Source organism: Aulonocara sp. 'chitande type north' Nkhata Bay, linkage group LG8, assembly GCF_057382095.1.
Source record: "Aulonocara sp. 'chitande type north' Nkhata Bay isolate Kocher_YH1m ecotype deep benthic linkage group LG8, A_spYH_male_GT1.1, whole genome shotgun sequence".
NCBI classification, from domain to species: domain Eukaryota; kingdom Metazoa; phylum Chordata; class Actinopteri; order Cichliformes; family Cichlidae; genus Aulonocara; species Aulonocara sp. 'chitande type north' Nkhata Bay.
The window spans coordinates 18,651,913-18,678,920 of NC_141351.1; the positions used below are offsets into that span (position 1 = coordinate 18,651,913).

Sequence of the window (27,008 nt, forward strand, 5' to 3'; positions counted from 1 at the left end):
TCCACTTCTCATTTGAACTTCATAAATCATAAATATCAACAAGTTTGTGAAGTTTGTCAGCAAAATCACATCAATTTCTGTTAATATTATAGAATTGTGCTGTTACAATGTTTGTCTTTATCAGCCTCATTCCTCTTTTTCTGCACACCAAGTAACTTTAAACGAAGAACAGCTCTCTTAATTTAACAGCAAACTAGAAAACATGAAAACATTTCAAGAGGAGGGTGCTAAAATCGTAATGTCAAAGCAGGCTACAGTTTACCTGATCGACTAAAGGGTTTAGGAACAAAATAAAGAAAGAGAAGCTATAAGAAGCTGCTGGAAAGTCATAAAAGCTCAAGGTAAATGGATGTAACCTGTGTGCTGCTTTCATGGCGTTATAACGGCTTCTGAATGAGCACCCTGACACAACATGAAAGCACCTGCACAGAGGGAGAGCAGTGGGCAGCGATGGAGATTATGTCACTCTGTGCAGCACCCACTGGAGAGGAGGATCCTGGACAAGACCGTGATGGGTGTGCGTCATGTTCTCGAATCGAGCCCACCATCTCACACAAACACATACACACTGACTCATGTATGTACACAGAAATGTCACACACACACACACACACGCACACTACAGAGTGCTCTGTGTCTTGATAGCCTAACTGAAAATCACCAAGGCAACTGAACACTGATAGCACTTTGTGCCAGTCTTGCACTCCACGTCGCTCTGAGCAACATAAAACCAACAAAAAGCTGTGATAACAACAATAATGTTTCATTTTTAAGCACTTTTTTCAAACTCATGAACACCTTGTAATCCTTGAAATCTGCTCACAAATACCCGACAACACATTTTCTATCCAAACCAAGAAGACGGGGTTCCTAAAAAGCTCTCACCTGCAGCAGGTGGCCCCGGGCGGACTGTAGGGCAGAGAAATGCCTGGAAACTGGACGCACAAAGCTCACTTACAGTCCCCATCACACCAGTCAGGAGTTTCAGTGTTTCAGTATCCTCTTTGCAGCATCTTCTTTTTAGTCGTCCTTAAGCCTGCGTCATGTTTTACTAAAAGCAACTCTGGACTCCTTGGAAAAAAAAAAAGGCGGTTTTCGCTCCTGACGGCTACCAGACTCTGACGAACTCTCTGAAAAATACTCTCCACTCGCTCTCCCCCTCTCTCTCTCCCTCTCTCACGCTCTCTCCTCGCTTTTGATCACACACTTGACCTCACTCGCGTATGAAAACCCATCCACCTTTACCACCACACACACACACAAAGGAATCTCGCACTTTAGGGTTTTGAAGAAGTACAAAAGGATACCTATACTGATTATGAAAACTGAAGCAGGCGGTGTCCCTAAAACAGTTGTTGAAGTATTCTTGGAGCTGATGACAAATGTACACACACATGCAAACAGCCTCATATCATCCTGCGTTACTCCCCCACACACACATCAGAGCCCAGTTTAGTTTAGTCAGAGCTGAGTGAACGTACACATATAAAGATAGAGCTGGAAGAAAGATTGCAATAGTGTATGAAGTCCTATGTGTTAAGCAGTTGGGGGGGGGGGGGGGGGGGGGGTATGTGAGCATCCGAAAAGTATTTGAGTCTCATTTAGATAACCTTGACTAACCCATTTGGAGGTCTCGTGACATAGTTCTCATTGACTTATGGTGGAAAAAATGATCACAAAGTCATTTGTGCAGAATAATGCTTATTACTATGTACTAATCATTTTTGCCCTTGGGCCCCTTATCAGATTCATTCAGCCATAGCTTTAGTGTATGAGTTTTTTTTAGCAGCAAATTATTCAGCTCTAAGAGTGGTGTCTGAAGCTGGTAACTGTCAAATGACAGTCAAATGAGTAAGCTTTTGGTTATGGGATATTGTGGAGTGTTTATTACACCATTAATCCTCTGGATTAAGGGTCAGAGATGTTTTATTTGGTATCACATAATAGAGCCCTTTAGAAAAGAATGACTAATGGACAAAAAAGAATGTTTTGTTTTTGTCAATGAAGGTCTGAAGGATAAGTTTTAATAAGTGTAGTATCAGTAGAAAGGTGACGACACTGAAGTTCACAGAATTAACGTCAGCAGCGTTTAAATAGCAGTGTCGGCAGTAATAGAAGCACCAGGCTGAATCAAAACCACTTCCTAGCAGATTGAAAAAGCCAGACAAAACAACATTGTGCAAAGAGGTGTGAAAAATGTCAGCAGTTGTTGTAGCACTCCTTGCATGAGGTTCCTGTATAGACCAAATACTTAAAGCTAAATATAAACTGCATCTGCCATAGAGGCCCAGTGCCACCACTTAGACAAACAATGGCTGAGCTGGCGAGTCTTTTAATTCATAGCATCTCTCCTCTTTCTTTGATTTTCTCTCACACCATTTCCTAGACCTCTATTTCTCTCTTTCACCCCCTTCACTCATTAAATTTGTTCGATCCTGTTCTCTCCCGTTTGTCTCCCTGTAGAGCCGACCTTTTGTGTTGCACTTGACCTCATCCACTCTTGAACTTTTTGTGCCACTTATCGCTCCACGATGTGTCCCTCTTTTTCTCTCCCAGAGCTTCTGTCCTCTCTCTCTGTGCAGATGAACAACCAGAATTAGTTTCTCTGTTTGACTTTGTTAACCATACTTATAAATGCATGTATATGCATATACATACATACATACATACATATATACATATCTATCTATCTATATATATATATATATATATATATATATATATATATATACGCAACTAACTCTTAGAAACCAGGCACCAGAGGTGGCACTTAAAGCAGAAAAAGAGTGGGCGGTGTAATGTAAGCAGCTGCAGTGAACCTTTAGGTGATTTGCATATCAAATTAAAAAAATACAACACAGCATCAGGCTTTGTTGGTCAGTGAACCACAGTCTGCATATTAATCAGCATTTCAGATGATGAATCCTATTCTGTTAAAACTTCTTCTGTTTATCATTCAAACTATTTCAAATATAAAAACAATAAACAGAGTCTGATAGGTGGGTGATGCATCGGGGCTCACTGCACGTCTTTCCCCCGTTTTTTTGGTTTGCACACACGAGTTTATGCAAAAATATTAAAACAACATTGTTCACGTGACAGACATGACATTAAAGTTCATTAAAGCAAAATCAAAGAAGTAGTGAGAAGTAAAAGTTATATTTAAGTAAAAGTAACAATGGATACTATGTGCAAATTATCCACCATATCCTTCAGGCCATTAGGTCGGACTCTTACTGGCTTTTTTTATGTCTCAAATGGAGACATGCAAAGTTCACATTGCATCTTTCTGATGGCTTTGTTACTGTGAATGCATCTCTCATCTTCACCTTTTCAGGGCATCTCAAACACAACAACTTCGTCAGTGAGCCGGGGGAGTCGTACCCTTGATTGGGTGTCTGAGTCGAGTTTGGCCACAGCCTTCATCCTCAGCTCAGTAGATGCATCTATCACTGCAGGGGACTGGGCATCATCTGGTTGACTTAAACTGCTCTTTCCTACAAGGGTCGGCTTAGTATGTCTGTACTGGTCTCTACTGCTCCCATGGCGTTGTAGCCTCAGGATCTCCAGCTTTGATAGAAGAATAGAATAGAATAGAATAATTTGTCCCACAAGGGGAAATTTGGGTGTAACAGCAGCAGGAAAGACACATATACAAACAAACAGTACACAAGACACAGAACAGAAACATACACAATTTTTACATATTTACATCAAGGAAAGTAACATAGTGATACAAGCACCATCCTTCTCACGGAAAGTAGGAAAGACTGGACTCGTTATCGTTGATCTATTTATTGAGTTTTTGGTTCCTGTTGTATTTTTTTGCTTTCTAGTTTCTTTCTGCCTTGTTTATGTTGTAGTGCTTTCTATGTTCCCTCCATTTCAACTATTATTAAAATCTGACTTCTGTTTTTTGTTTTTCCCCAACTTCTATCACTGTCGTCATGTTGCTTCTGAATGGAGCAGGCAGTTGTATTCAGAAAGGTTAAAAAGGCTGTACGCCACCTCATCACTAAGAAGGTGACACATCAGGCTAGCTTCTAGACCTTTTAAGACACTCTCGGGTTGATTGTTGTTGTAGTGCAGAGACGGAGATGAATTTATTTCATTTGCGAGTTGTTATCATGGAAACGCTGGTTTGCTGTTGAAGCATAGACGATGCTCTGAGCAAAAGTGCACTGATGCAACACCGAACGACAGTTGCACAGAGACAAGTTTCAGTGAGCTCAACAGTTATCTGGAAATGATGAATTATGTGAAACCTTTTTTTTCCCTCCTCCTTTGTCAGCTGCTGTCATCATTCACATTTGTACTGTCACACAGCTCAATTAAAGTATGTCAACAGCTGTTAGACAGTTACTGTGAAATTAGCACAGACAGTCATGGTTCTGATTACAATTTATCTTGTAATGACTTTAGTCTGCCTCACTTTTCCCCAAGAGCCTCCAGCGATTTCTCAAATTTGTCAACACGCAGAGTAAAACTCGCAGTTTCTGTTGCAACGAGAGAATTTCCTTTGGGATGAATAAAGCTTTCTCTTTCCTGCTTGGTGTAACACTTTGATAGTCCTCTCACTTTTTTATTTGTTTTGTTTTGTTTTTTAACTGGAATATCTCACTGAACTCTATACATTACTGTGATATTTGGCTCGCTGTCTCCAGAGGATGACTTGTAAAAACTTTTTTCCCAGACTTTTGTTTATGATGAAATCTCAAGAAAACGTATAGCGTAGCATTATTCACATAAGCCTTGGGGAAACGAAAATGAGAAATGCTGAAAGAAAATGCCGGCTTGTACATTTTAAAAATGAACCTGATCAAATTGGGAATGTGTTATATCCTCAAAAGTGTGGTTACCTTCAGATTTAAAATAAGAACAGGGAACAGTTAAAGATAACAGATAACTGCTGGCAGTCTGATGTATGTATGTAGGGACCTGGTGCCAAAGAAAGGAGGTAAGAACTTGGCGTTTTTCCTCTTGTTCCATGTTCTGTTGTCTTCCTCTGAATGACCTACACTCTACTGTGTACATCTTAGTATAAAATCCTGTTATTAAATCTCATAGATATTCTCAGTCCTATGTGTTTTGAAGAGGCAGCTGTGCTTGAACTGAAGGCACCTGGATTTATTTTTAAGGTTTGTTTCATCTTCTTGCCTTCAGCTCGAGCACTTAAACACCATCATGACCTGGATGGATGAGAACCTACACAGATGCTATGTCTCCTGATGGCCACTGGGTGGCATTATAACTACACAATTACAGCAGCCTGTGTGGAAACACGAGCGTGCAGTGCAACTATATGATCAAAAATTTAATGATGATGGACAAAACTGATACGACTTTTGTTTCACTGGGCAAAAAGAAGCTGTAAGAGTTTACTATGAGAGTGTGACACCACGTGACTGCAGAGGTTGTGGCTCAGAAGGTAGAGCAGGTTGTCTACCTCCTAAGAAGTGAAAGGCCAGACAGTTGATCCCCGGCTCCAGTCTGCACGTTCATGTATCCTCGAGGAAGATGCTAAACCCTGAGATGCATCTGGGCTACAACTGGGATCATCACGATGATCAGCCCTTACGCGGTTAAAGGCGGGATCTTCTATCATCATCTTTATTGTCACTGAGTATATTAGCAAAATCACACAATAACACATCTCCATTTTTCATCAAACACGCTGCTTTTGCAACACTGATTTGAAATCACCACAAAGTTGCACTTATGAAACTTTACTTGTGAGCTGTTGTTGCTCTAAAAATGTTACACAGTAACACTTCTTGTTTTCCTGTAAGCTCTGGATTTGCTTCATGAAAGGATGTCAACACTCGGTGACGCAACTTCATTGTCACCTTGTCTCCTCATTTGATCCATCAGGGGAAAAAAAAGATTATAATATGTAAAATAATAATTTTATTTTGCATTTGAGGATGAAAATGTATTTTACCTCTGAAGAAAGCAACATGCAACAGAAGGTTTAATCTTTGATTTGATATTTCATGTGTACACTTCTAATGGTTTAGTTCTTCCTTGTGTCTTCACCGAGTTTACCGACCACAATTGCAAAGCAGAGGGTGCCGCAATAACGCGCCAACCTCACACACTCCAGACTTACTCAACAGGTTCCGACACAAAGAGGAACAGCAAATGTATTGAAGAGAAATGACATGAACGTTCATATACATAAACATTCCCTTAAATATATACCAAGTTGACCTTAGAGAGAAAGCTCAGAGTAGGAAGAAGTGAAATCCTCTCTGGCACGGGATGATTTATACAATCCTGTTGAAATTACCAAGAAGAGAATGAACAGAGATGACAAAACCGCCCAATCTGGGCTCTGCCTGCACATTTCTCAAATAGTTTCCTAGCTGAGTCGACCACCGCATCTACTCGCCCTTCTCTGTCCAGCCTCGCTACTCACTCCACTCTCACATTTGGAGGACGTCCCTCACACACAGAGTACCTCGGTGGGAAATTAGCAGAAGCCAAATGAAGGCAGAGACTGACTGCTTAACACCAGTTTTAAAAATCTTTGGATATCACCAGTACTAGAATTAAAATATACATGAGTGCGGCAACAAAGCAACCATTTTAATTTATATCTGAAGGAATTTTCCAAGAATGTGAGAAGTGCATTGTTTACCTTTGTTTTGACCCCCAAACGTCCCCAGGCATCCTGAGGACCTTCTGGAGGTTTCAGGTGGCACCAAATATGATTGAGAGGAGGCTGAAATATGTACATCAACCTTTATTTTAGATTATAGTTTGCATGTCAGGAGGTTATTTTAAATAAAGTTATTCATTTTTATAGTATTAATCTTATGTCAATAAAGTCTATTGTGTCTTTTTGCTTAAGTCCAAGTTTAGTTGACAAGGTTAGCCCATTCTGAGGTACAAGCTTGTAGCTTCTAGTTAATTTCAGAGGCAGCTGCTGAAACCAAGTGCCAGCTGTGGTCTTTTCTTTTTTGGTTATGTTTTGAGTATCTTTAGATTTGGTGAAGAAACCTCTGGCTCATTGGTAATCCAGCCACTTTGGGGCATTCTAACACTGCCATTTACACTCACTGACCCTCTGTTAGCTACACCTGCTCATTCATACAAATATCATGCGGCAGCAACTTAATGCATTCAGGCATTTGGGTCTATCCAAGAAAAAAGGTAATCTAAGTGACTTTAAACGTCGTGTAGTTGTTGTGCCAGACTCATTTGAGTATTTCAGAAACTGCTAATCTACTAGGTTTTTTGCACACAACCAGTTTCCCAAGCTGGGACAAGTTTGGGAGTTTACAGAGAATATTCTGATAAAGAGAAAATATCCAGTAAGCAGCAGGTCAGTCCATTCATCCGTCTTCAGTGTTTCTGGGGATGGAAGTCTGTTTCAGCTGTCAAAGGTTGAGAGTTGAGGCAAATCCCGGACAGGATGTCTGTAGCAGGCCTTCAGTGAAAATCCCCATTTGATGCCAGCAGGCAGACGGTAGAGGACAGACTGATGTGAGCTGATAGGAAGGCAACAACAAGGGTCAGAAACTAACTCCATCATCAAAGATGGAACTGTATCAGTGGTTCAAGCTTCTGCTGGTGGTGTAATGGTGTAGACGTAATTTCCTTGACACACTTAGGACCCCTTAGTATCAACTGAGCATGATTTAAACACCAAAGCCTAGCTGAGTATGGTCACTGACCATGTCCATCCTCCTATGACCACAGCATACCTATCTTCCAATGGCTGCTTCCAGCAAGATAACACAACATGTCACAAAAACAGAAATCATATCAAACTGGCTTCTTGAACATAAGAATGAGTTAACTGTACTCAAACAGCCACCAGCTCTCCATCCAATAGAGCACCTTTGGGATGTACAAATCTGCAGCCGCTGTGCAAAATTCTGAGAAATGTTTCCAGCATCTTGTTGAATCTATGGCATGAAGAATTATAGCAATTCTGAAAGCAAAAGGGCCGACCCAGCACTAGCAAAGTGTAAATAATAAAGTGGCCGTGAGTGTATATATAAAAGCCTTTAAAGTTTATCGGCCGCACATCCACGGCCATTTATAATCACCAGCTGAGTTAACATGTATGTCATTGGACTGTGGGAAGAGGGCGAAAGAAACCCACACAGACACAAGCAGGATGTGGTTAGGGTGACACTTACTTGATCTCCCACTTGAGGAGAAATGACAACACACAGGCAGCGTGTACTCTTTGAAACTTGTGGGTTTTTTTATTTGATAATACTGAATACTTTGTCCTTCGCCCGGACTTACACAAAGCATCAAACACATGCACAGTCCTCTATTCACACAAGGAACCCATTTCCCATTTCTCTATACCTTTCTCCGGTTAATCGCTCTCACTCTCACGTTACTCCAGCGCAAGAGGACCTTCGACACTACAGCTAAAGACATCGTAGACAAAGACAGCGAAAACACACGCACGCACACACACTCACAAAAAAAAAACAAAAAAAAAAAACAACAACAACCAAACAAAAAAAAGACAGGTATAATAATAACACTGAAAAAAATACAAAGTAATGGAAACTGGAAAGAGTTTACTTTTAAATTATGCCTCTAATACTCCATCATATATATATTTTTTGTTAATGTAGCTTGAGGTTTATAAAACAGCACTGTAAACATTAAGTAACTGCTTTCTAGGACAGCGATAAAGCTTTCATTAATAACTGGAAGGAGCAAGAAAGTCAAAGCTAATATTAAGCGTATAAAGACCTTATTTTTTTATTACTCGTGAAATGAACCGTCTGCAAGAATATATCATGAAAACTGCTGTTTGCATTTACAATCAACAGATAATACAAAGACACTGAAATAACATCCCCGGAGCGCTGTTTTTGTTTCCCTTTCACACATAAAATCTGCAAAAAGATCCCTTTTATCCAAACCTTTCACACATCCACTTTTTTGTTCACTGCAAGTACTACTTTATATGTTATGACAGAGATAGCAAGGGATATGCTCGCGCTTTTTTCTGAATATGAATCACCAAAGCACTCAAAAATGGGCGAAAAATTCTGCACCTGAGGTGGATCTGTCGGTCGGGGCGAACGATAATATCTGTCACATCAGAGTGTTCAGGCTCTTGTCTTTACTGGAACTCATCCTCAAAAAGTGCAAATCTAGTTCTAAAGCAGTAAATAATAATTATTATTATTATCAAGTAACAACAAAAGTATATGCATAGGTTCCTTACAGCTACATAACAAAGAAGAGGGGAGGACGTGAAGAGGAAGAAATGAGGAGGAAGTGTGAGAAATTTGAGATATTTCTGATTGGCCTCTGGGGCAGTGGAGAGGTGGTGTTTAAATTTAGAGCGCTCATCTTCACGCAGCATAGACTGGTCCAGTGAGGCCAGTGACGGTCGCGAAAATCCCCACCCAAAGAAACCAGAGAAGATCATCGGCCGTGCAAGATGATTCACGATCTTTTTAAAGAAAGCGTGTCGTCGTGTGGGCGTGAAAAAAAGTTCCCGGCGGAGACGATGAGAAAACTGTGAATTAAGAGTGCTCGGAGAGAGAGGGAGACAATCGTTTTAAACAAAATGAAATGAAAAAAAATAATAATAAAGGCAACTTGGAATTTGGCTTTGGAATAAAGAAAACTGGAGGATGAGGTAATAAAAGCAGGAAGATGATGGATAACCAATGGCTGTCTGAATACTGGGAATTGATTGGTGGAGATCAGAGCTGTTAAAAATTGCTTTGAAGGGGCAGGAAGTGCTCTGTCTCACTGAGAATTTTTATCCTCCTGACGCCAGCCTCAGGAGGAAGTTACATCACTTGACCAGTCTATGTCTCATGATGCTGTTTTGTTGTTTTTACAGAGCTGCTGTGTCTGAGAACAACCCCTGAGCCTCTCCAAACATAAAGAGTGGCAAAGGGTTGTTTTCAGACCAGCAGGTCATTTCTGTCACATTAGCTTTGCCTTTTTTTTTTTTTTTAATTATAAAAAAAAAAAAAATCACTTTATTTCATTGGAATTGTGTACATTTATCTCCGTCAGGCTCTGCGGCGTGCAGTCGCATGTGCTTAGGGGTCCTCGGCATCCAGGAACTCCTTTTTGGGTGGTGCGACGCCGCGGTACCAGGAGCAGGAGCCGTCTGCCCTCTTGACGCAGGCGTAATGGTTGGCTTGGCGACCGTGCACCTGCTTCTCGATCATCAGGTCTGTCCACAGGCACTCCTCAGGAGCCGAGATTTCACAGGGCAGAGAGGGACAGCGCACAATCTGCAGAAACACAGCACAATCCGCTCTTTATGACATCAAACTATCAGAGATGGGTGTCACCTGAAATACCACTGCTGTTAGAAGACCATATCAAATATGCCTTAAGGTCTAATCCTCCAGATTTTCATTAAATCAAGCCTCAGTTTTGCTTCTGAACTTTCAGTGCCAGCATGCTCATATTACCCAACATCTACCAGGAATTTACTGGAAATGTTACAGCATGTAATCTGGAGTCATTTTATCAGCCTGAGTAGCTGTGGTTACACGCACACATTTTTTCCTCCTGACTGAACTCACGTAGATTTAAGATATCAGGGCAACTGTTTACATAAGATTTGACTGTCACGCGGTTTGGTGTTTAGGCAGCCATGTATCAGTAGACATGCTTTCTTTTTGGCATCTCCCTGAAGATGGATAGCCATCACCTGCTCAGTGTCTTCATTATGATGGTTTTAACTCTTTAGAGTTTTAATACAAACAAACTCTCTGCCCAGGGGCAGCTGAGCTTGGAAGCTGCTATTTTTGGAAAAAGCAGAAGTGTATGTTTCCAAAGTTACTTCAACATGGTACAGCCACTCCTGGGAAGTATGTGGCATTGTGTTAAAACACACCTGAATGCTCCAGACCAACAAACTGCCAAAATTCCTATGACCGAAGTAAGAGTGTACTTAGATTGTACCTATATGACCATAGCCAGAGTTTACTGATTTATCTCTCCATTTAAAGAACTTAAGGAAACAGAACAAGCCACTATTTGTGCTTCAAATTCAAAGTCTTCAACTTGTGAAACACTAAGGGGCTTTTATTGTGAAACACCCAAAAACATTTATAACAGATTATTGCCATTTTTAACTTTTAATGAAATAGATCTAATAGATAATTGCCTAAATCATTATTACATCAATAATGAATCATTTGAGACCCTCAAAGTTTTCCATCAGCTGTGTCCTGTAACATTTTGTAGTTCACAAAAAAAAGTTTGCCTGTCTTAAAAGTAGAGCGCCCTCTGTAGGAATTTAGTAAAATGAAAATGCACACCTATAACAATCATTTGCTATGAGATTTGTTAGCATAAGATTGCCTTCTGTTGGTTTTTGAGGTACTGGTTAAGCTAGGTTTTGCCCATGTGCACCATAAATCTGCCCAAAAGCACCTTTAAGGGTCGCTAATCAATATATTACTTTGTTCCTATTAAACATCCAAAAAGAGATCAGAGTGAGTACAAGCAATCCCTGTGAGGTGAAAGCTCAAGCTTCAGTTCTTTATACTCTTGCCGGTGTATGACTTCATAGAGAAGAGATAATCATAATATGGTCATCTCAGCGCAGAAGCACAGAAATCCTGCCCACCTGAGCTTCAAACCTTATGTTTGCGAGGCAGCAAAAATGAAGGAAGAGGGCTTACAATGGCTTGTGGATGAGCTACAAGATCACAGATTATTTTGAAAGAATACAATCAGTATAAAAAAATATGGAAGTTGAAAACGTGTAAAACGTTCCTTTTAATCTCTAGAACAATTAATAAAGAAAACAAGTATTCAAGTTACATTTACTGCTCTTGTGTTTATTCCCCTGAATCATGCCTCGTCTTGTTTGCTCTGCTATGTCTGGATGTGTAGTGGAAGAAGTGAATAGCTGTCTTTTTTTTCTCCACGCCACGAGATAAACTGCACATGCGAAGGCGGCCCTCTGCTGCCTTACCTTGCAGTCACAGCCCATCTGGTAGCGCTGGCTGAGGCTCTTCTTCTGGGTGGTGCTCAAGGAGTCCCAGGGCATGATGTAATCACACAAAGTCACATGCATGCTGCCGCTGGCCTCGGCCTTGCCTGTATATAAAAAAAAAGAAAAAGAAAAAGTACACGTGTGACAGACAAACTTCAGACATAACAATATGCATGGTAAACACCACCATCACCAAGGCCAGGGTGCATCAGTATAAATGTTCTGGAAAAAAATCTGAACTTGTAAACATCAGATGACAGATTCGTGGAAAACCACTGATGAAATCTGTTACTTTCCAGACTGGTGCCTGCAGGCGTCAACACGGGCCACCTGTCCTTGTCAAGAGCTTGTGTTTATGTTTCGTGCATAAAGGGGCACCAGTCAAAACAAGCGGATATTTCGAGATGAGATTACAAATCTATGGAGGCTGCACCCTCTCCACTTTGCCACTATCTGTCTGCATAGCAGCTCCCAACACGCATGTCCTCGCAGACGGGACTGACTCACATTTCAATGCAACTCCTCTACTCGTTAACCCTTCGCACTAAAGAAACGATGAATCATTCTGAAAGATGCCCCGGTCAGCAGAAATCTAACTTTCTTTCCCACTGCACAAAGTCCCTACATCTTGAGAAAAGAGAGTCGGGGAGAAAATGCTGGCTTCAGCAGTTCCTCCTCTTACAACTCTCTGTAATTACGGGCCAGTGTTTGCGGGCGCATCTCTGACTGTGATGGAGAAACCAGAGCACGAATGACATCACGATCCTCTGTGTCTCCGCTACTCTGCAAACTGAGTCTCATTCTGACGCTGCGACTGCCTATCTTGCTTTAAAAATCGAAATAACCACCACAGGAAGAAAGCTGTGTCCAGGTATAATTATATTTGATGGGCAACACATTGGTGTGCCTCACAGAAGCTGGCTGGGCCTTTTCTGTTGAGGGTTGCATGTTCTCCTCATTTCCTTCCACAGTCCAGAGACATGAACATCAGGGTACTGGTGATATTAAAGCGGCTGTAGATGTGAATAATTGGCTGTCACTGCCTTATGACAGACTGGTGACCTGTCCAGAGCGTACCAAAGAGGTGAGGAGCTGAGGAAAGGCTGTCGGTGGAGCTGTGGGTGGCCGCATGATATATAACCCACAGAGGGCACCAACCATAAAAACATAAAACCCATCTACTAAGATTTTTTTTGCTTCTGTGATCTGAGTACTGCAACAGACTAAAGATCTACTAGTAACCAACAGACAACTTTGTAGATAACGCGGGTAATGAGCTAATCTAATCAAAACTGGAAATCAGCAGCTCATATTCCCATTAGAGGTGGGAATCACCATACATCCCACGATACGATATTATCACAATACTTAATGCACGATACGATATTATTGCAATTTTTTTTTTATATTTTGCGATATTCAGATTCTGTACATAAAATAAATATTGATAAAGTTTACCTTTATCTAATATCAAAGTCTCACACTCAGTCTTTCTCTCATTTCAGTCAGTTTTATTGTTGACAAACTGAACAGTTTGTATTACAGTCTAGTCCAACTTAACTGAATGCAACCATCTGGTACAATCATAGCTATTCTGAACTATGAAATTTATGAAAACTATGCAGCCCATTCAGCAACTGAAGAATTTGAAAGTAAATTAAAACAAAATATAATTTTACATTAAATAAAAAAAGTTTTAAACTTAATTAAAATAAAACATGTCTTAAATTAACATAAGTTAACTGTCATGTTTATTGCTGCCATAAAAAAAGTTAAACACATTTGGACAGTGAAGGAATGTCAGGATTCTTGCTCAGAAAAAGGATCAACATGCTCTGAAGTCAGAGCATGTTCCAGTCCACAAAAACCTTTTTTGCAACAAAATATCGATTTCTGCTGTCCCTGTATCGATACATTATTAGCAAACAAAATATCACGATACTACACAGTATCGATTTTTTCCCCCACCCCTAATTCCCATATGCGTCTGCTCTGTTTAGCAATGACTGGAAACACAGAATCAAAGCCATCCATGCTGTCTTTTATCTGCCTGCTTATTTAAAGAGCATTAAAGTACAACACATTATTTAACAGTAAAATATTGTTTCGTTCAAACAAAACTTAAAATTATGTTCTAGAGTCCTTTTTTGTCCAGTATCATTAACTATTTAAATATTAACTGTTAAATATTTCCAATTTTATTCTGCTTATCCAGGGCTGGGGTCTAACCTGGGCTTTTCCTTTGTTGGGACGTCCCCGGTACACTTCACCCAGGAGGGATCCTTGTCATCCTGACCCACCTCAGCTGACTCCTTTCGATGTGGAGGAGTAGCGGTTCAACTCTGAGCCCCTCCCGAATGACTGAACTTCTCGCTCTATATCTAAGCAAGGGGTTGGCCAGTCCCAAAGTGAGAATCATACTAAGCTAAACCAACTAAGGCCTCTGTCAGACAGGCCTAGAGACTCGTCATTGATCCATCAGGGAAAAGTATGCATTTCCTAACCAGTTTCTGAGTGGTTACAAACCAGAAACTGTGACTCTTTAAAGTAAAAGTTGCACCTTTTGAAATGTGTTGGGTAAAATATTTAGGCAGATTTTATTCCATGCAAACTGGGAACAACTGTACTAATCTCCCAGCAACAAAAGCAATTACAAGGGCCTTTGTGGTGGCGCACCCTCTTGCTGGAGCAGGAGGAGACTAGGTATGGAAACCAATTTTTATCTAGAACTGGGAGTACACTGGCTTGTGGCCCCACTGTGGATGGGTTAACTCTAAATATTGTCAGCTAATGCCCAGCTGTGTTTTGGATTTCTACTATCTCTACAGAAGTTAGAGGTCAGAAGCCTCTAACTTCTGACCCTTTAGCAGCAGAATAAGCAGTTTATCAACTTGTCGCTAACACTGTTTGTCTGTTGTTTGGGCAGTGGGTTTCACAGCTTTTCCTCTAAAGACAAGCAGCTGCCTGCTGTGGCTGACAGCGGTGCTATTGAGACACTGACGCCAAAGCCAAACTGTAACGCTGTGGTCAGAAAGGTAAACAATTGGCTGAAATTTGTTGCTCTGAGTTTAGAAGGTTTGTTCACCACTTCAAGTTACTCTGTTGACTTTAAGGCAGTCACGTGATGTGCTGTTAGTGTTAAATAATGAATACAGCTGGTTTCAGTTTACAAATTTTGAAAAAATGACGCAGATGTTATGCAGATGTAAACAGTCACTAAGGCATAAAATACCTCAGGAGCTTAAGCTGTACCACAACAGACAAGGTCCCTCCCAGTCTCCACAGGATTTAGCCAGCAGAGTATCATTACCTATAATAACATAAACAGCTGCTCCACCAACATGCAAAATTGCCCACTACTCTTTATCCGATCTCAGGTTTGTCTGCCCGGCTGTTTGCACCTGCAGGACCATATCTGATTATCTGTTTGCATGTTCTGTGCTGTGCTTCTCTCTGTCTGTGCATTCTTTCACTTTTTGTTTTATATAATGATGTATACAAACTATACATCATTATACCTATCCCTCCGACAACAGCAGCTTCTTTTCCACAAGCTAGCTGAGATTATCAAATTTCATTTGCAGTATTATTTCCGGGAGACAGGGGATATTCACACAAACCTGAGATCAGATACTCCTTCTTGCCGGTGGCATCAAGGGTGACGCCGCAAACGGCGGACACGGGAGCAGTGAAGACAGATTCGATGTCCTGGGTAGGTCCCTTGAACATCTGAAAATTAAACACAGTGCACAGGGTATTAATAGCGGACTCAATGTCAAACCTTTTTGGCTAAAACAGTGAGGATATTCTTACCTTGATCTGTTTGACCTCATACTGGATCCTCTTGATGGGGTTCCCATAGATGTCGTTCCCAGAATCCACTTCTCTCTCTCCCACCACCTTTGCTCGAATCACTGGTTGGGAAACACAGAAACACGGCGTTAGAGGCTGCAGGAATTCATTGCATTTACTCACTGAAGCTTTCATTGTCTTTCATACCAATGAACAAAAGAGTAGAAACAAAAAAAGTCAAAATGATTCCCACTAAAAACGATAAAAAGGGAAACCTGCTAATGTTTGTTGGGTAATGGCTAAAACTTTGGATGCAGGCCCCATAAGCCCCATACTGTAATTGGTGTTCGTCTGCATGTCCACCAATTAGGTCAAAAAGTAAATGAACGAAACTAACTCCCCCCTAATTAAGTTAAAGTAACTCACAAATGAAGCAAAAGGTTAAACAAAAGGTTAACAACTATGTTACAAAATATCAGTTTCCTTTAATCAAAGCTGAAATTTACGAGTTTGTAAACAAACAAATGCATTTCGACAGGAATCACCCCATCACTGATTTAGCAACTGTAAACCATCTGTAACTTAAAGGGACCTACTATGCTTCTACTTGTTTTCAGTTTTACATACACTGTTACATGGCGTTAAACATGGCCAAAGTTTCGAATAACGAGAACAGTTCGTGTACAAATAATGTCTGTGATCAATGTTCACACGTCAGCCTGCTCTAAACACACAGTTTAGCATAGTTTTTTCTACTTGTAGTTCTGTGTGATGTCACTGAGAGCAGACATCCCTAATATGCTGATGTGCTGAGGTGTGTTGATCAAATCTTCTACTTGTGAGGAATAGCCGCCTGGACAAAGAGGCTTAAAAGGAGGCGTAAAGGGGTGTCCCTAAAGGACATGATTAAATTCAGTTGTAGTATATACAGCATCAAATCACAACAACGGTTTCCTCGAGGTACTTTATGCTGTAAGGTAAAGACTACAATAATACAGAGAAAACGCCAACAATCCCAACACCTTATCAGTGAGCAGCTGGTGAGAGTGAGAGTGCACCCAGTACACAGGAAATAATGACATACCCTATAAATAAATACATTAGTTTCCAGAGTTATAAATGTGAGGCTTATGAATACTGATATCTCAACCTTAATAGTACAGTATACATTATAAATTGGCTAATCCATCATAAATTTATTATGTCTTTTGTAGGGCTGTGTGATATGACCAAAATCTCATATCCCGATATAAGAATTCTATCGTCCCGATAACGATATAAATCACAAAAATGTAACATTTTCTGTAAATTCTGTGAATCTCGTGCAGCTCGTCTTGCGGGAAGCGTTTCCTGATGCACGTCATGTAGCTGGAGTAGAGTGTTTTAACAGACAAAAGTTGTAACAGCCGCCGTTTTCTTTGTGAGTATTTATTACACGGCGTGCTGCGGGGACAAGCCTGTTCTAACGTTTGAGTCTAAGGTTTATTTTTTAGCACCTGACGGCTCTTTTTTACTTCTCATCCGTAAATAATCTGCTCTTTCACGTGATTCAGTTTATTTTGAAAAGTCTCAACAGGATCTTGAGCTTTATTGTGAAAGGTTTATGTGGAACATAAACAAGCGGACACACGATGCTGTTACCGTCGTTGTTGCTAACCACAACGCATAAAAACAGGCGCTTGTCCGTCCGTAGTGTGGTTATATTAAATATAAGAGAGAACTTTAAGAAATTAATATAGCCACTACACTGACCATCCAAACAAAAAAAATATTGCCGTAAACAGTTTATTTTGTGACACCACGAAACAAACGATAGCGTAAAATGAAACGATAGACGTTTTTATATCGTCATCCGATATATATCGTTATATCGAACAGCCCTAGTCTTTTGTTTTTTTCCGCAGCATTTCATCCAATTTTTCTGCTTGTTATTACAAATGAACAAAAGTGAAACCCATAATTACGTTGACTCCCATACAATGTAACACTGCATAATGGCTATGTTCAAAATCTGGCCCTATTTATTATAAAATGCACTACATTTATAATAAGTCCAGATACATGACAGTCATTTTACTTGACTCATAAAAATTTGTCACTGGTCTCAAAAAAACAAAACAAAACAAAGCAGCTGAAAATGTTCACCGCCTACAGAATTAGAGGCCAAAATCAGCATTGCACAGCTCTGATATTCTGAATATTCTGGATACAGAAAGTAAAGGGCAGGTACTTTGTTTGTACCTGCCAAGGACTTTGACTAATAAATAACTGAGCAACACAATCAGCTGCCTCTCCAGAGAGTGTCTCATCCCGTGGATGAACTTCACTGTTTTTTCTCTGCAGCAGGGAATCTTACTTTTCCATCTACTGCAGTGACAAATGATGCAGTTGAAGAAAAAAGCATTCAGAGTGAAGACGTCGATGACCTTGTCAGCTTGCTGGTGATAAAATACTGTTAGGTAGGTTAGGAGCGACTAGACTTTCAAAATAACAGTTGCTAGCAAATCATTTTTGGATGGTGTTCTCTCAGACAGACAAAAAAATAGAATTGAAATAACTCTGGTACATTGGTGGTCATTATTATACCTCTGTTACCCGCCTAAGTAGGGTCTATGTGTGGAAAACACTGCTTATGACTCCACATCACAGGCTAAAAAAAAGCCCAAACCACCCATCGAGCTGCCTTAAAGTCTCATCCAAACACCACAACAAAATGAATTTTAGCATCTAAAGTGGTCCAGTCAATGAAAACCCAACCAGAAGTCGCCATCAGCCAACATTAGAGGAGGGACAGACACATGACTTGGCGTGCAGCACAAACCTTCCTGCTTCAAAACATGACCAGGGAAACCATCACAGGACAAGAGTTGAGGATTAAGAATACAACTTGAAAGCTGATATACTGAGAAGGACTTGGCCAGAGGTTTGTTTCTCACCATGCGTGTGTGTTTGTGCGCGCGTGTGTGTATTTTAACGGCCTGACTGACTTCAAGCTTCAACTATGCTTAGGGCATTTATTCAGAATGGAAAATATGAGCAATACAGGGGGGAAAAAAAACATAAAGTAAGCAGGAACAGAGGACACACACACACACACATCTATAAACACACATACAGTCGACTGCTGCTGCTCTTACACCCTCGGGTTCAGTTTATGGCTTAGAGCAGATACAAATATGGAGGTTCACAGCTCCCAGAGTTAATAGTGTCTCTTTCTTTCTCCTTCTTTTTTAGTCTTACTAAACATGGTACTAAACTCTGTACAGAACAATCATTTAGTCTAAAAAATGTCCAGAAAGTGAAAATGATACAATGATAACATGTGATGTAAATTATTGTTAAATCCATCTCATTATTAATTCAGCTAGTAATTCAGCGGCCAGCCAAAATAATACCTGCCCTCTTTAAATAAACATGTACACAAGTCCAAAATAACACTGCGTTTCCTATAAACACTTCTCCCCATAGCAACCGGTGGTTGTCAACCAATCTTTAGCCTTTTGTGACTGGTGTTGAAATAATTCATACTGAAAAAAAAACAACTACATATATAAAAGGTTCACTGGTAAAGACAGAGACTAAAAGCAGAGTTAAGGAGCCTTTACAATGGTTTTTTGTATGAAAAAAAGTCGTGGCAACAACACATGTGGGCTGTTTTTTGGGTGTCTGTGAATCATTATAAAATTTTTAAATATTTTATCTATACCTCTACTAATAAAAAAGTATTACATTGTTTTAAAATTGGATTGGATTTAAATACATTTAGTCCTCACATCATGAGAACTGCCTGCACGTAATGCAGCTTTTTTCCCTCACCTAATATCATTCAGATCATGCAGTGTGTCTGTATCGTTAAGGCTGCACTTTACCGTTTGACTAACTATTTCAGGCTGTTTGTTAATGTGTAAATATAACACTAGGCTGACGAAATACATCTGCCAATTTAACCATCATAGTTAAGATGTAGCTAAGATCTCAAATGTTCAACATTCATCCATATTTAGTCCTCAGAGCGAGTCGATTTAGGCTCAGATGGCCGTTGGGCTTGCAGTACATTGGTAAAAATCCTGAAGAAGATGATGAAGAAATCGTTGCAAAACAGCCTCCTCAGCTTACAGATGCGCATTTGGACCGTTTTCTTAATCTCAACAACACTTTAATTGGACCTGACTGCTAATTTTGAACTGACACCATGTTTACATGAAAGCAGTGTATTACTTTGTAATGTGAGGCTGTTCTTAAAGCACACTTAGATTGATAGTATGATCACCTTGCTTGATATATAGCCTGAAAACGTAGGCTGTTATCTTCATATTACGCCTCTTAATGAGGACCAGATTTGATCTGAATATTAGATTTAAAGGGTGATATAAACTAATTGCTGTTATTATTACGGCTATTGTTGTGTTTACATGTTTTTATAATGTCTCTATGTGGCAATAAAGTAGGGCTGGGCGATATGACCCAAAATTCATATCTCGATATTTTTTAGCTGGATGGCGATATAAGATATATATCTCGATATTTTTTTTAAAGCCATAAGTTAAGAACAAAAAGAGAGTTCTTAGTCACACTGTGTGCCAGATGTCACACGGGCACTTTTATTTACATACAGCGTAGATGTACATGAAGAAATTACTCAAAAATAAATTATCAGCATTTATTAAATAATCATGGTCCATAAATAAAAGAAAACAATGTTGTTTTTGTGCATAACAAAAAGCTCACAATTGTGCAGTCAAAATGTAAACTAATAGACGCTGAGCATAATAACAAAGAGACAGATTTCACAGCTGCACCACGTCTCTGAACAGGTGCCATTTGTGGTCCTTATACACACACAGTACGTATCACTCCGCGAGGCTCCTCCTCGGTAGCCGTAATCCTCCGACAATCCATCAAGCGGTGCAGCTCCGTAGCTTAGCAAAGTCATATTAAAACATTTTTTGACAGATTGCTGAGCGCTGTGTACCACATAAAATCGGTTCGCGGTCAGTAAGCACAACCAGAATTCATACATAAGGCGCACTGTCGATTTTTTGAGAAAATGAAAGGATTTTAGGCCGTGCACCCCTTCCGGGCTGCATGTCGTTAGAGCGGTTAGCTCGCTAACACGTTGACGCCGTCCAGCCCCACGCACGGGGCGATCCGCAGTAACTCGCTAATGCTGGGCTTACACTGTGCGATTTTTGGCCCATTTTGAGCCGATTTTTGAGTCGTGCGACCGTTTTGGCGATCGGCCCGATTTTGGCCTTCATCGTGCGTCGTGCATCGTGTAGTATACGTGGGGTAACGAGAAGCGATTAACACCTCACGAGCAGCTCCCGATCATCAATCGCTTGGTCGTGAGGGCGTCACCGTAGTTTCTCACACTGCGCACGCGCAAACACAAATGTCAGCGAAAAAGGCGGCGCAGCACAGCAGTGTAGCGTGTGATGTGGACACAAGCGATGGAGGCACAACTTGTAGAACTTTGGAAAGCTCATCCGAGCCTTTTCGATGTGGCATCACAAAATTATCACGACCACAACAACCGTGGAAATAGTTGGATCTACACTACTGCTCAATCACAGCTGCCTGATCAATGTTTTTCATTAGCAATTTAGCAAAGTTGATGGTGGTGGTGGTGTGTCTGTGTGAGTGAAAGACAGAGAGGGAGAGCGAGCGACAGAATTTCTGTTATAACCTTCATTTTATGGACGCACAGTGTGAGCACTCGGGTCGCATCAGAGCATCGGGCGGTATAGTGTGAGACCCTGCATCGTGACCTATGAACTTCTAACCCCTGCGAGTCAATCGTACAGTTTGAGCAGGAGCTGAATCGCGCGACTGAAAAAAATCGCACAGTGTAAACCCAGCATAACGGAGATTTTCCGCTTTCATCTTGTTATTGCCTGCAGGTGAAGCTATGGGGGAGGGGGAGTTGTGTTCAGTGAAGGAGAGGCGAGGCCGAGTAACGTTACGTAGAGACAAAAGTGGACGAAAGAGAGGCAAACCTGCGCCCAGCCCTACAATAAAGGTTTTAGTAACAAAGTAACAAGAAAAACCTAAAGGCTAAATTACAGAACAGGTTTTAATTTACCAGGATTAACAAAGAAGAAGATGAAAGGTTTAAGAACAAATCTTCTTCAGAAGAATGAATCTGTTTTTTTTAATCAGCACCATGAGCACAAACATACTACTTTTTAAGGTTTCTTTTTTTTTTTTTTTTTTAGAGAAACCAAGTTCCCCAGAATCAAACCCCCACATTTTAGTTGCACTTTGATGGTTATGCAAATGTTCAGCTGCAGCAGCCAGAGCACGCACACACACGCACGCACACACACGCGCACACACACGCACACACACGCACACGCACACACACACACACGGCAGTATACCTGTTTGGCACTCGCTCCTGCATTCCTCCCAGTTTTTCCGCTCTCATTTCCTGACCTCATTCTGAGCCACAAACTAATGAGCAAAGAATCAGCAGCAGGACACAATACTGAGAGGAAATTACCCTGTTATTCACAACAGATTGCTGTTATGGGAGCTTATCTGTCTCCCTCAGTGTTGCAGACATGTTTACTTCTCAGTTAGTTTCTCCCCTTCAATAAAGCCAGAGCGGATCATCCTGTGCAGTCTAAACAGTGTGTTGCAGAGGCGGCAGACTACTCAGCACGATGCTAAAACAGCATGACTACCACGAGCCTGCAGGCAGCAGTTTCACCGCAGGTTGATCCAAAAGTCATCCGATCAGCAGCACTCAATCAGCAGCCATAAACCACCAACTGACCCACATTTCAAACGGTCCCCTACCGTCAGACCGGGACGACACATAATGACTTCTACATACATATTAGTTGCACTACGAAATGTTTTCCATGCAAACCCCCATATGAACGCACACACCACATCCTAAGTGCCCCCCGATTCGTTCCACTGCATGACTGTCCATTTCTTTTTTCATACGCCAGTGACCACCAAATCATCCCTGACTCTCTTGGTATGGTTTGTTCAGCTCCAGGCGTATGTGAGCCTTCTGTTTAACCTGTCATTTGAACAGAAACAAACCGCCCTCAAACACAATTCAGCCGGCACCTCTGGTTACACCTGCATGAAGACCTGAAGGCTCTGGTTTACCCTGACACAGTTACCGGAGCTGACATGACGGTGATCGAGTCAGCATGAAAAGGATGAGCTGGGGTGGAGGTGGGTTGCAAAGCAGCTTGCAGGGAAAGAAGTAATTGTTTGTCCAAACACCCCACCTTATATTGGATTTGCCAATAAAATGCATAGAAGTGGATCAGCTGAAGATGAAATCAGAGAGCCAAGCTTGACTTGACCTGCCTGAAGTAACAATTTGCAAACACATTGAAACGTGGTGAACTCCTCAGCGCTTTTGCCATTAAATCCTAATTGTTTCAGCATGCAACGTATGATGTATGTGCTGAACCAACACTGTACACCTCTCCAGGTGAGCCTGAAGCTATTTATTAGCGTTTCCTCCCCCACAGGCTGCAGAAGCCTTTGTAAAATCCTCCTCTTGATTTTCTTCCTAGCTCTATAGTTTTGTGATGATGAAACCTCTGCTTAACATCACAGACTGTTGACACAGGGTTTTAAAGATAATCCAAACATGCTTTTAGAAGAAAAAGTAAATAACAGAAATACTACTGTTGTCCCTCAGAACACTTTTTGTTCATGAAAGGGACAAAGAAGAATGGAAAGCTTATGGGAAAAAAACGGTATAAACCATCCAAATCCAGGTACTTAAGGTTGGTTTGGAAAACTCATAAAAGGCCTTTACTTTTCCGAACTGATCTCCAGTACCTGGATTTGGATGTTTTATTCAGTTTTTGGGTCATGAGCTTTCCATTTTTCTTTGGCAATTGATGTGTTTGGTAAAAGCATCTTGCACAGCTCAGACAGCTCCGTTGCTATCGTGAAAAAATGAAGAAATACAGTTAGAACAATTACACCTTTTTGTCCAGCAAAAGCACCTAAGACAGAAACAGTTCAATCAGGTACTGTGAACACTCCAAAAATGAGACACTTGACTTTATTTTTATTTTTATTAGGTTTGCAATCATAGCAGCAAAATGTGGTTCAGGCTGACATCTGCCTTGTTAGCGCTTATCAGCTAATCAGTAAATCAGAAGATATTTATGAAAGGCTCTGGCTGGAGTTCATCTTTCGTGCACATCGATGTCACATTAGCTACATATTTAGAATAGGTGTGGTGAAGATAAACCAACTTAGTCACTTTACAGCAAATATTTCTTTGTTTCCCTGTCGCTACAGGCAAACGACGTCAGGAAAAACAAACCATCTGTACCAGCTTTATTTTACACGTCACTGTTTTCTACAATCGGTGCTCATTTTTACTTCATTTGAAATTTTTGACATTATTACGTCTGTATTGATAGTTTAACTGTAAAGTTTTTATGCTATACTTTATGCATTTTTTTGTCTTTGAATCTTTTACATTTTTGGAGTGATAATAATTGTTATCAAGGCTGTATAAACAACCATATTATAGGACTTTTGTCATTTAATTTTTTTAGCCCAAGTTTCTTATTAACTATCCTCCAAAGGAGTGCCATTATATTTCTTTTTTAGTGACATGTGTTGGGGATGTTTCTGTATTTCCATGAAAGGACGTGTACACGTGCTGTCATCCACGCCATGTCCACTGCTGAGATCGGTGACTCTGATCTCTCAGACCGCTGACCAGAGTGAGCTAAACTGGGAAAGGGTGAGGGAAGTTCCCCTTTATGGGCAACGGATTTATATGAAAAGAGGATGTTTGTCGCGTTTGTGTGTGTGCGATTGTACCGTGGGTGCATGACACTGCACGATTTTTATGGCTTGTGGTCTGACCTAGAGTATCACTTTGACTGGAAAACAGAAGATGACACACACAAACACACAGCTGGTTCCCGCCTATGTGGTATGTGTATCAACAAGCAAGGAGTGGGATCACATTCCACCAAAACAAATCCCAATTGTCAGAGTGCGCAACTTTTGACAACGTCACTTTGTTGCTGCCTACATGCACATTTCAGCCAACTCTCATCCGACACAGCCCGCCCTTCACAAGCCCTCAAAACCCATTCCACCCCTTCTTCACCTCTTCCTCTGCAGTGTTTCATCTAGATGTTTCTGGGCTGGACAGTGACATCGACCATTGTTGCCGTTTGCGTGCATCCTCCCCCAGCTGTGACAAAAGCTTTCCTGACTCACAGATGCTTTAAAAAAAGACAAACAATTGGAACACCTTGCCTCTGAGACATCCTGTCTGCAAGACCTGCCAACTCAGCAAGAGATTGAGTCACACCTCAAAATAGAGCTGTCAATTTGCAATAAGGAATTACAAGGATGCACATCTTACCAGCACAGACTCAAAAGTAAAATGCAGGATGAAAAAAAACAAAACATCTTCAGCTTTCTTCTTCTCATTCATCCCATGCATATTTTAACTTGCACTGTGACTTTTATTGTTTTTCCCCTCTAAACACACTCTGAACTGACAGCCAGATGTCATCCGAGCCAGTGTGTCTGTGTGTGTCAGTCTACCGTGCATGGCGGCAGGCCTTTAGTTGTCTATCTGGGGTGTGAAAGAGTGTGTACAAGTGTGTGTCCGTACACTGCATCGGAGCAAAGTTGGGAAAACCCCAGAAACATTCCTGTAATTCCTCTCAGCACCACCCCATGCAGGAAGAAACTGGACAGGAATGGAAATTTAAAAAGGAAAAAAAAGGAGTGAGGGAGGAAAGCTCGTGGTGTGACATATTCTGCGGTTGAGATTCAATCCACCCCCCCCACACACACACACACACACACACACACACACAAACCCGTTAAATTTCTCCCTCACTTTCCCCATCCCTTGTCCTCTCTTCAGCTCGCTCCCTCCTTGTCTCTTTTCCCTCTCTGGTGCCACGTTGCCCTGCAAAATGCAGGCGACGCCGCTTCGTCCCGAGGCTGCTGAGGGTGAAGCTCGGTAAGCAAACACTCCCAGAGCAGAGGCTTTGGGTTCACACAGATGATCTCAAACTGCTTCCAGTCTCTTAGCTCTCACGCTAACAGAGTGGAGGTACACCCTTTGAGTTTGTATAAAGTGGATTTTGGGGGAGATTTAAACCACAAAGTTCATTAAGGTCATCATTAACTTATCAATAAGTGTCACAAATGCACTCCTAACTCCTCACAGTGTTGCAGAGCAGAACATTATGGGGATCTGACCTGAGTGTGTTTCTATTTTTAAAAATAATACATCTGAAAGAAGACATTTTGGAGGTCTAACATTATCAACATGACATGGCAAAAAATATGACAATGTGATCTGTAAGTGTAGAGCCGAATGTAGTGCAAACTGTCTGGGCCATGGCCTTGAGGAGCAACACCCCTACCACCACCAGCAGCACCTTCAGGCTTTCCAGGGTTTCCAGCAGCTTAGTTGAGTCCATTCAACCGTGGCCAGAGGATGGGCTAGTTAGCTGTGCAGGAGCCTGGCTCACTGCACGAGAGGCCAGGTAAACATAAACAACAACAACATAAACAACAACAGGAGTAGACCCCGCGGCTGGACTCACCTACGTCGGCGTTGCAGAACGCCTGTTGCGGATGTACCGGAGCGCAGCTGCACGCTTCCACGAGCTCCTCCGCCCGCCACAGGACCAGCAGCGCGAGCGTGCAAAGGATGCCGTTAACGGAAAACGGCATCGTGGTAAACACTGATGGCGATGTTTTTCAGCTCCTGCGTGGATGTTGTGCTCTGCGCAGATGCGTTGCAGTGTGGCTCCAGCGGCAGCGTCCCCTCTCCGTCGTTTTTCTAACGACACACACGTCAACGACAACACACGGGCGCGCGCTCAGCTCCAGGTAAAAAGGTGAAGTTACACGGTGCGTTTGGTGCCCTCCGGATTTCCCCCGACTTTCCGTTTTCTGCAGCTGTCTGTCTGTCTGGACTGTTTTTGTTTCAAGGCGTTTTATAAAGCTGGCCGTGCGACTCCTCCCCCCAGCGCAGGGTGGTCCTGCAGAGGGCGCTGAGTGCTCAGTCGGACCCACCGGACATTTGGATAGGGTCCCAAAGGAAATTTGAAAAATATTGCCCCTGCGCCCTCATAATATCATAATACACGGTATTGGTTGAAAAGTGGGCCTGCACTCGAGTGTAAAGCTGAAAAATTGTTGCAACAAGTATTTAGACAGAAAGAAAATAATATAAAATCATTAAACTTGTATTACTGGATACAAGGTTGTGATA

At 41.4% G+C, this 27,008-nt stretch overlaps 1 protein-coding gene across 1 annotated transcript; it reads right to left on the reverse strand.

Annotated features, from left to right (window-relative positions):
* Window positions 1-8,194: 8,194 nt before the first annotated feature.
* Window positions 8,195-26,760, reverse strand: timp2a (TIMP metallopeptidase inhibitor 2a). The gene is made up of 5 exons (XM_086304087.1): window positions 26,335-26,760; window positions 15,776-15,876; window positions 15,583-15,691; window positions 11,942-12,066; window positions 8,195-10,241 (listed from the first exon to the last, which is right to left on the reverse strand). The coding sequence occupies exons 1-5, from the start codon at window positions 26,462-26,464 to the stop codon at window positions 10,044-10,046; spliced, it is 663 nt and encodes a 220-aa protein (XP_086160213.1). The 5' UTR covers window positions 26,465-26,760; the 3' UTR covers window positions 8,195-10,043.
* Window positions 26,761-27,008: the final 248 nt, after the last annotated feature.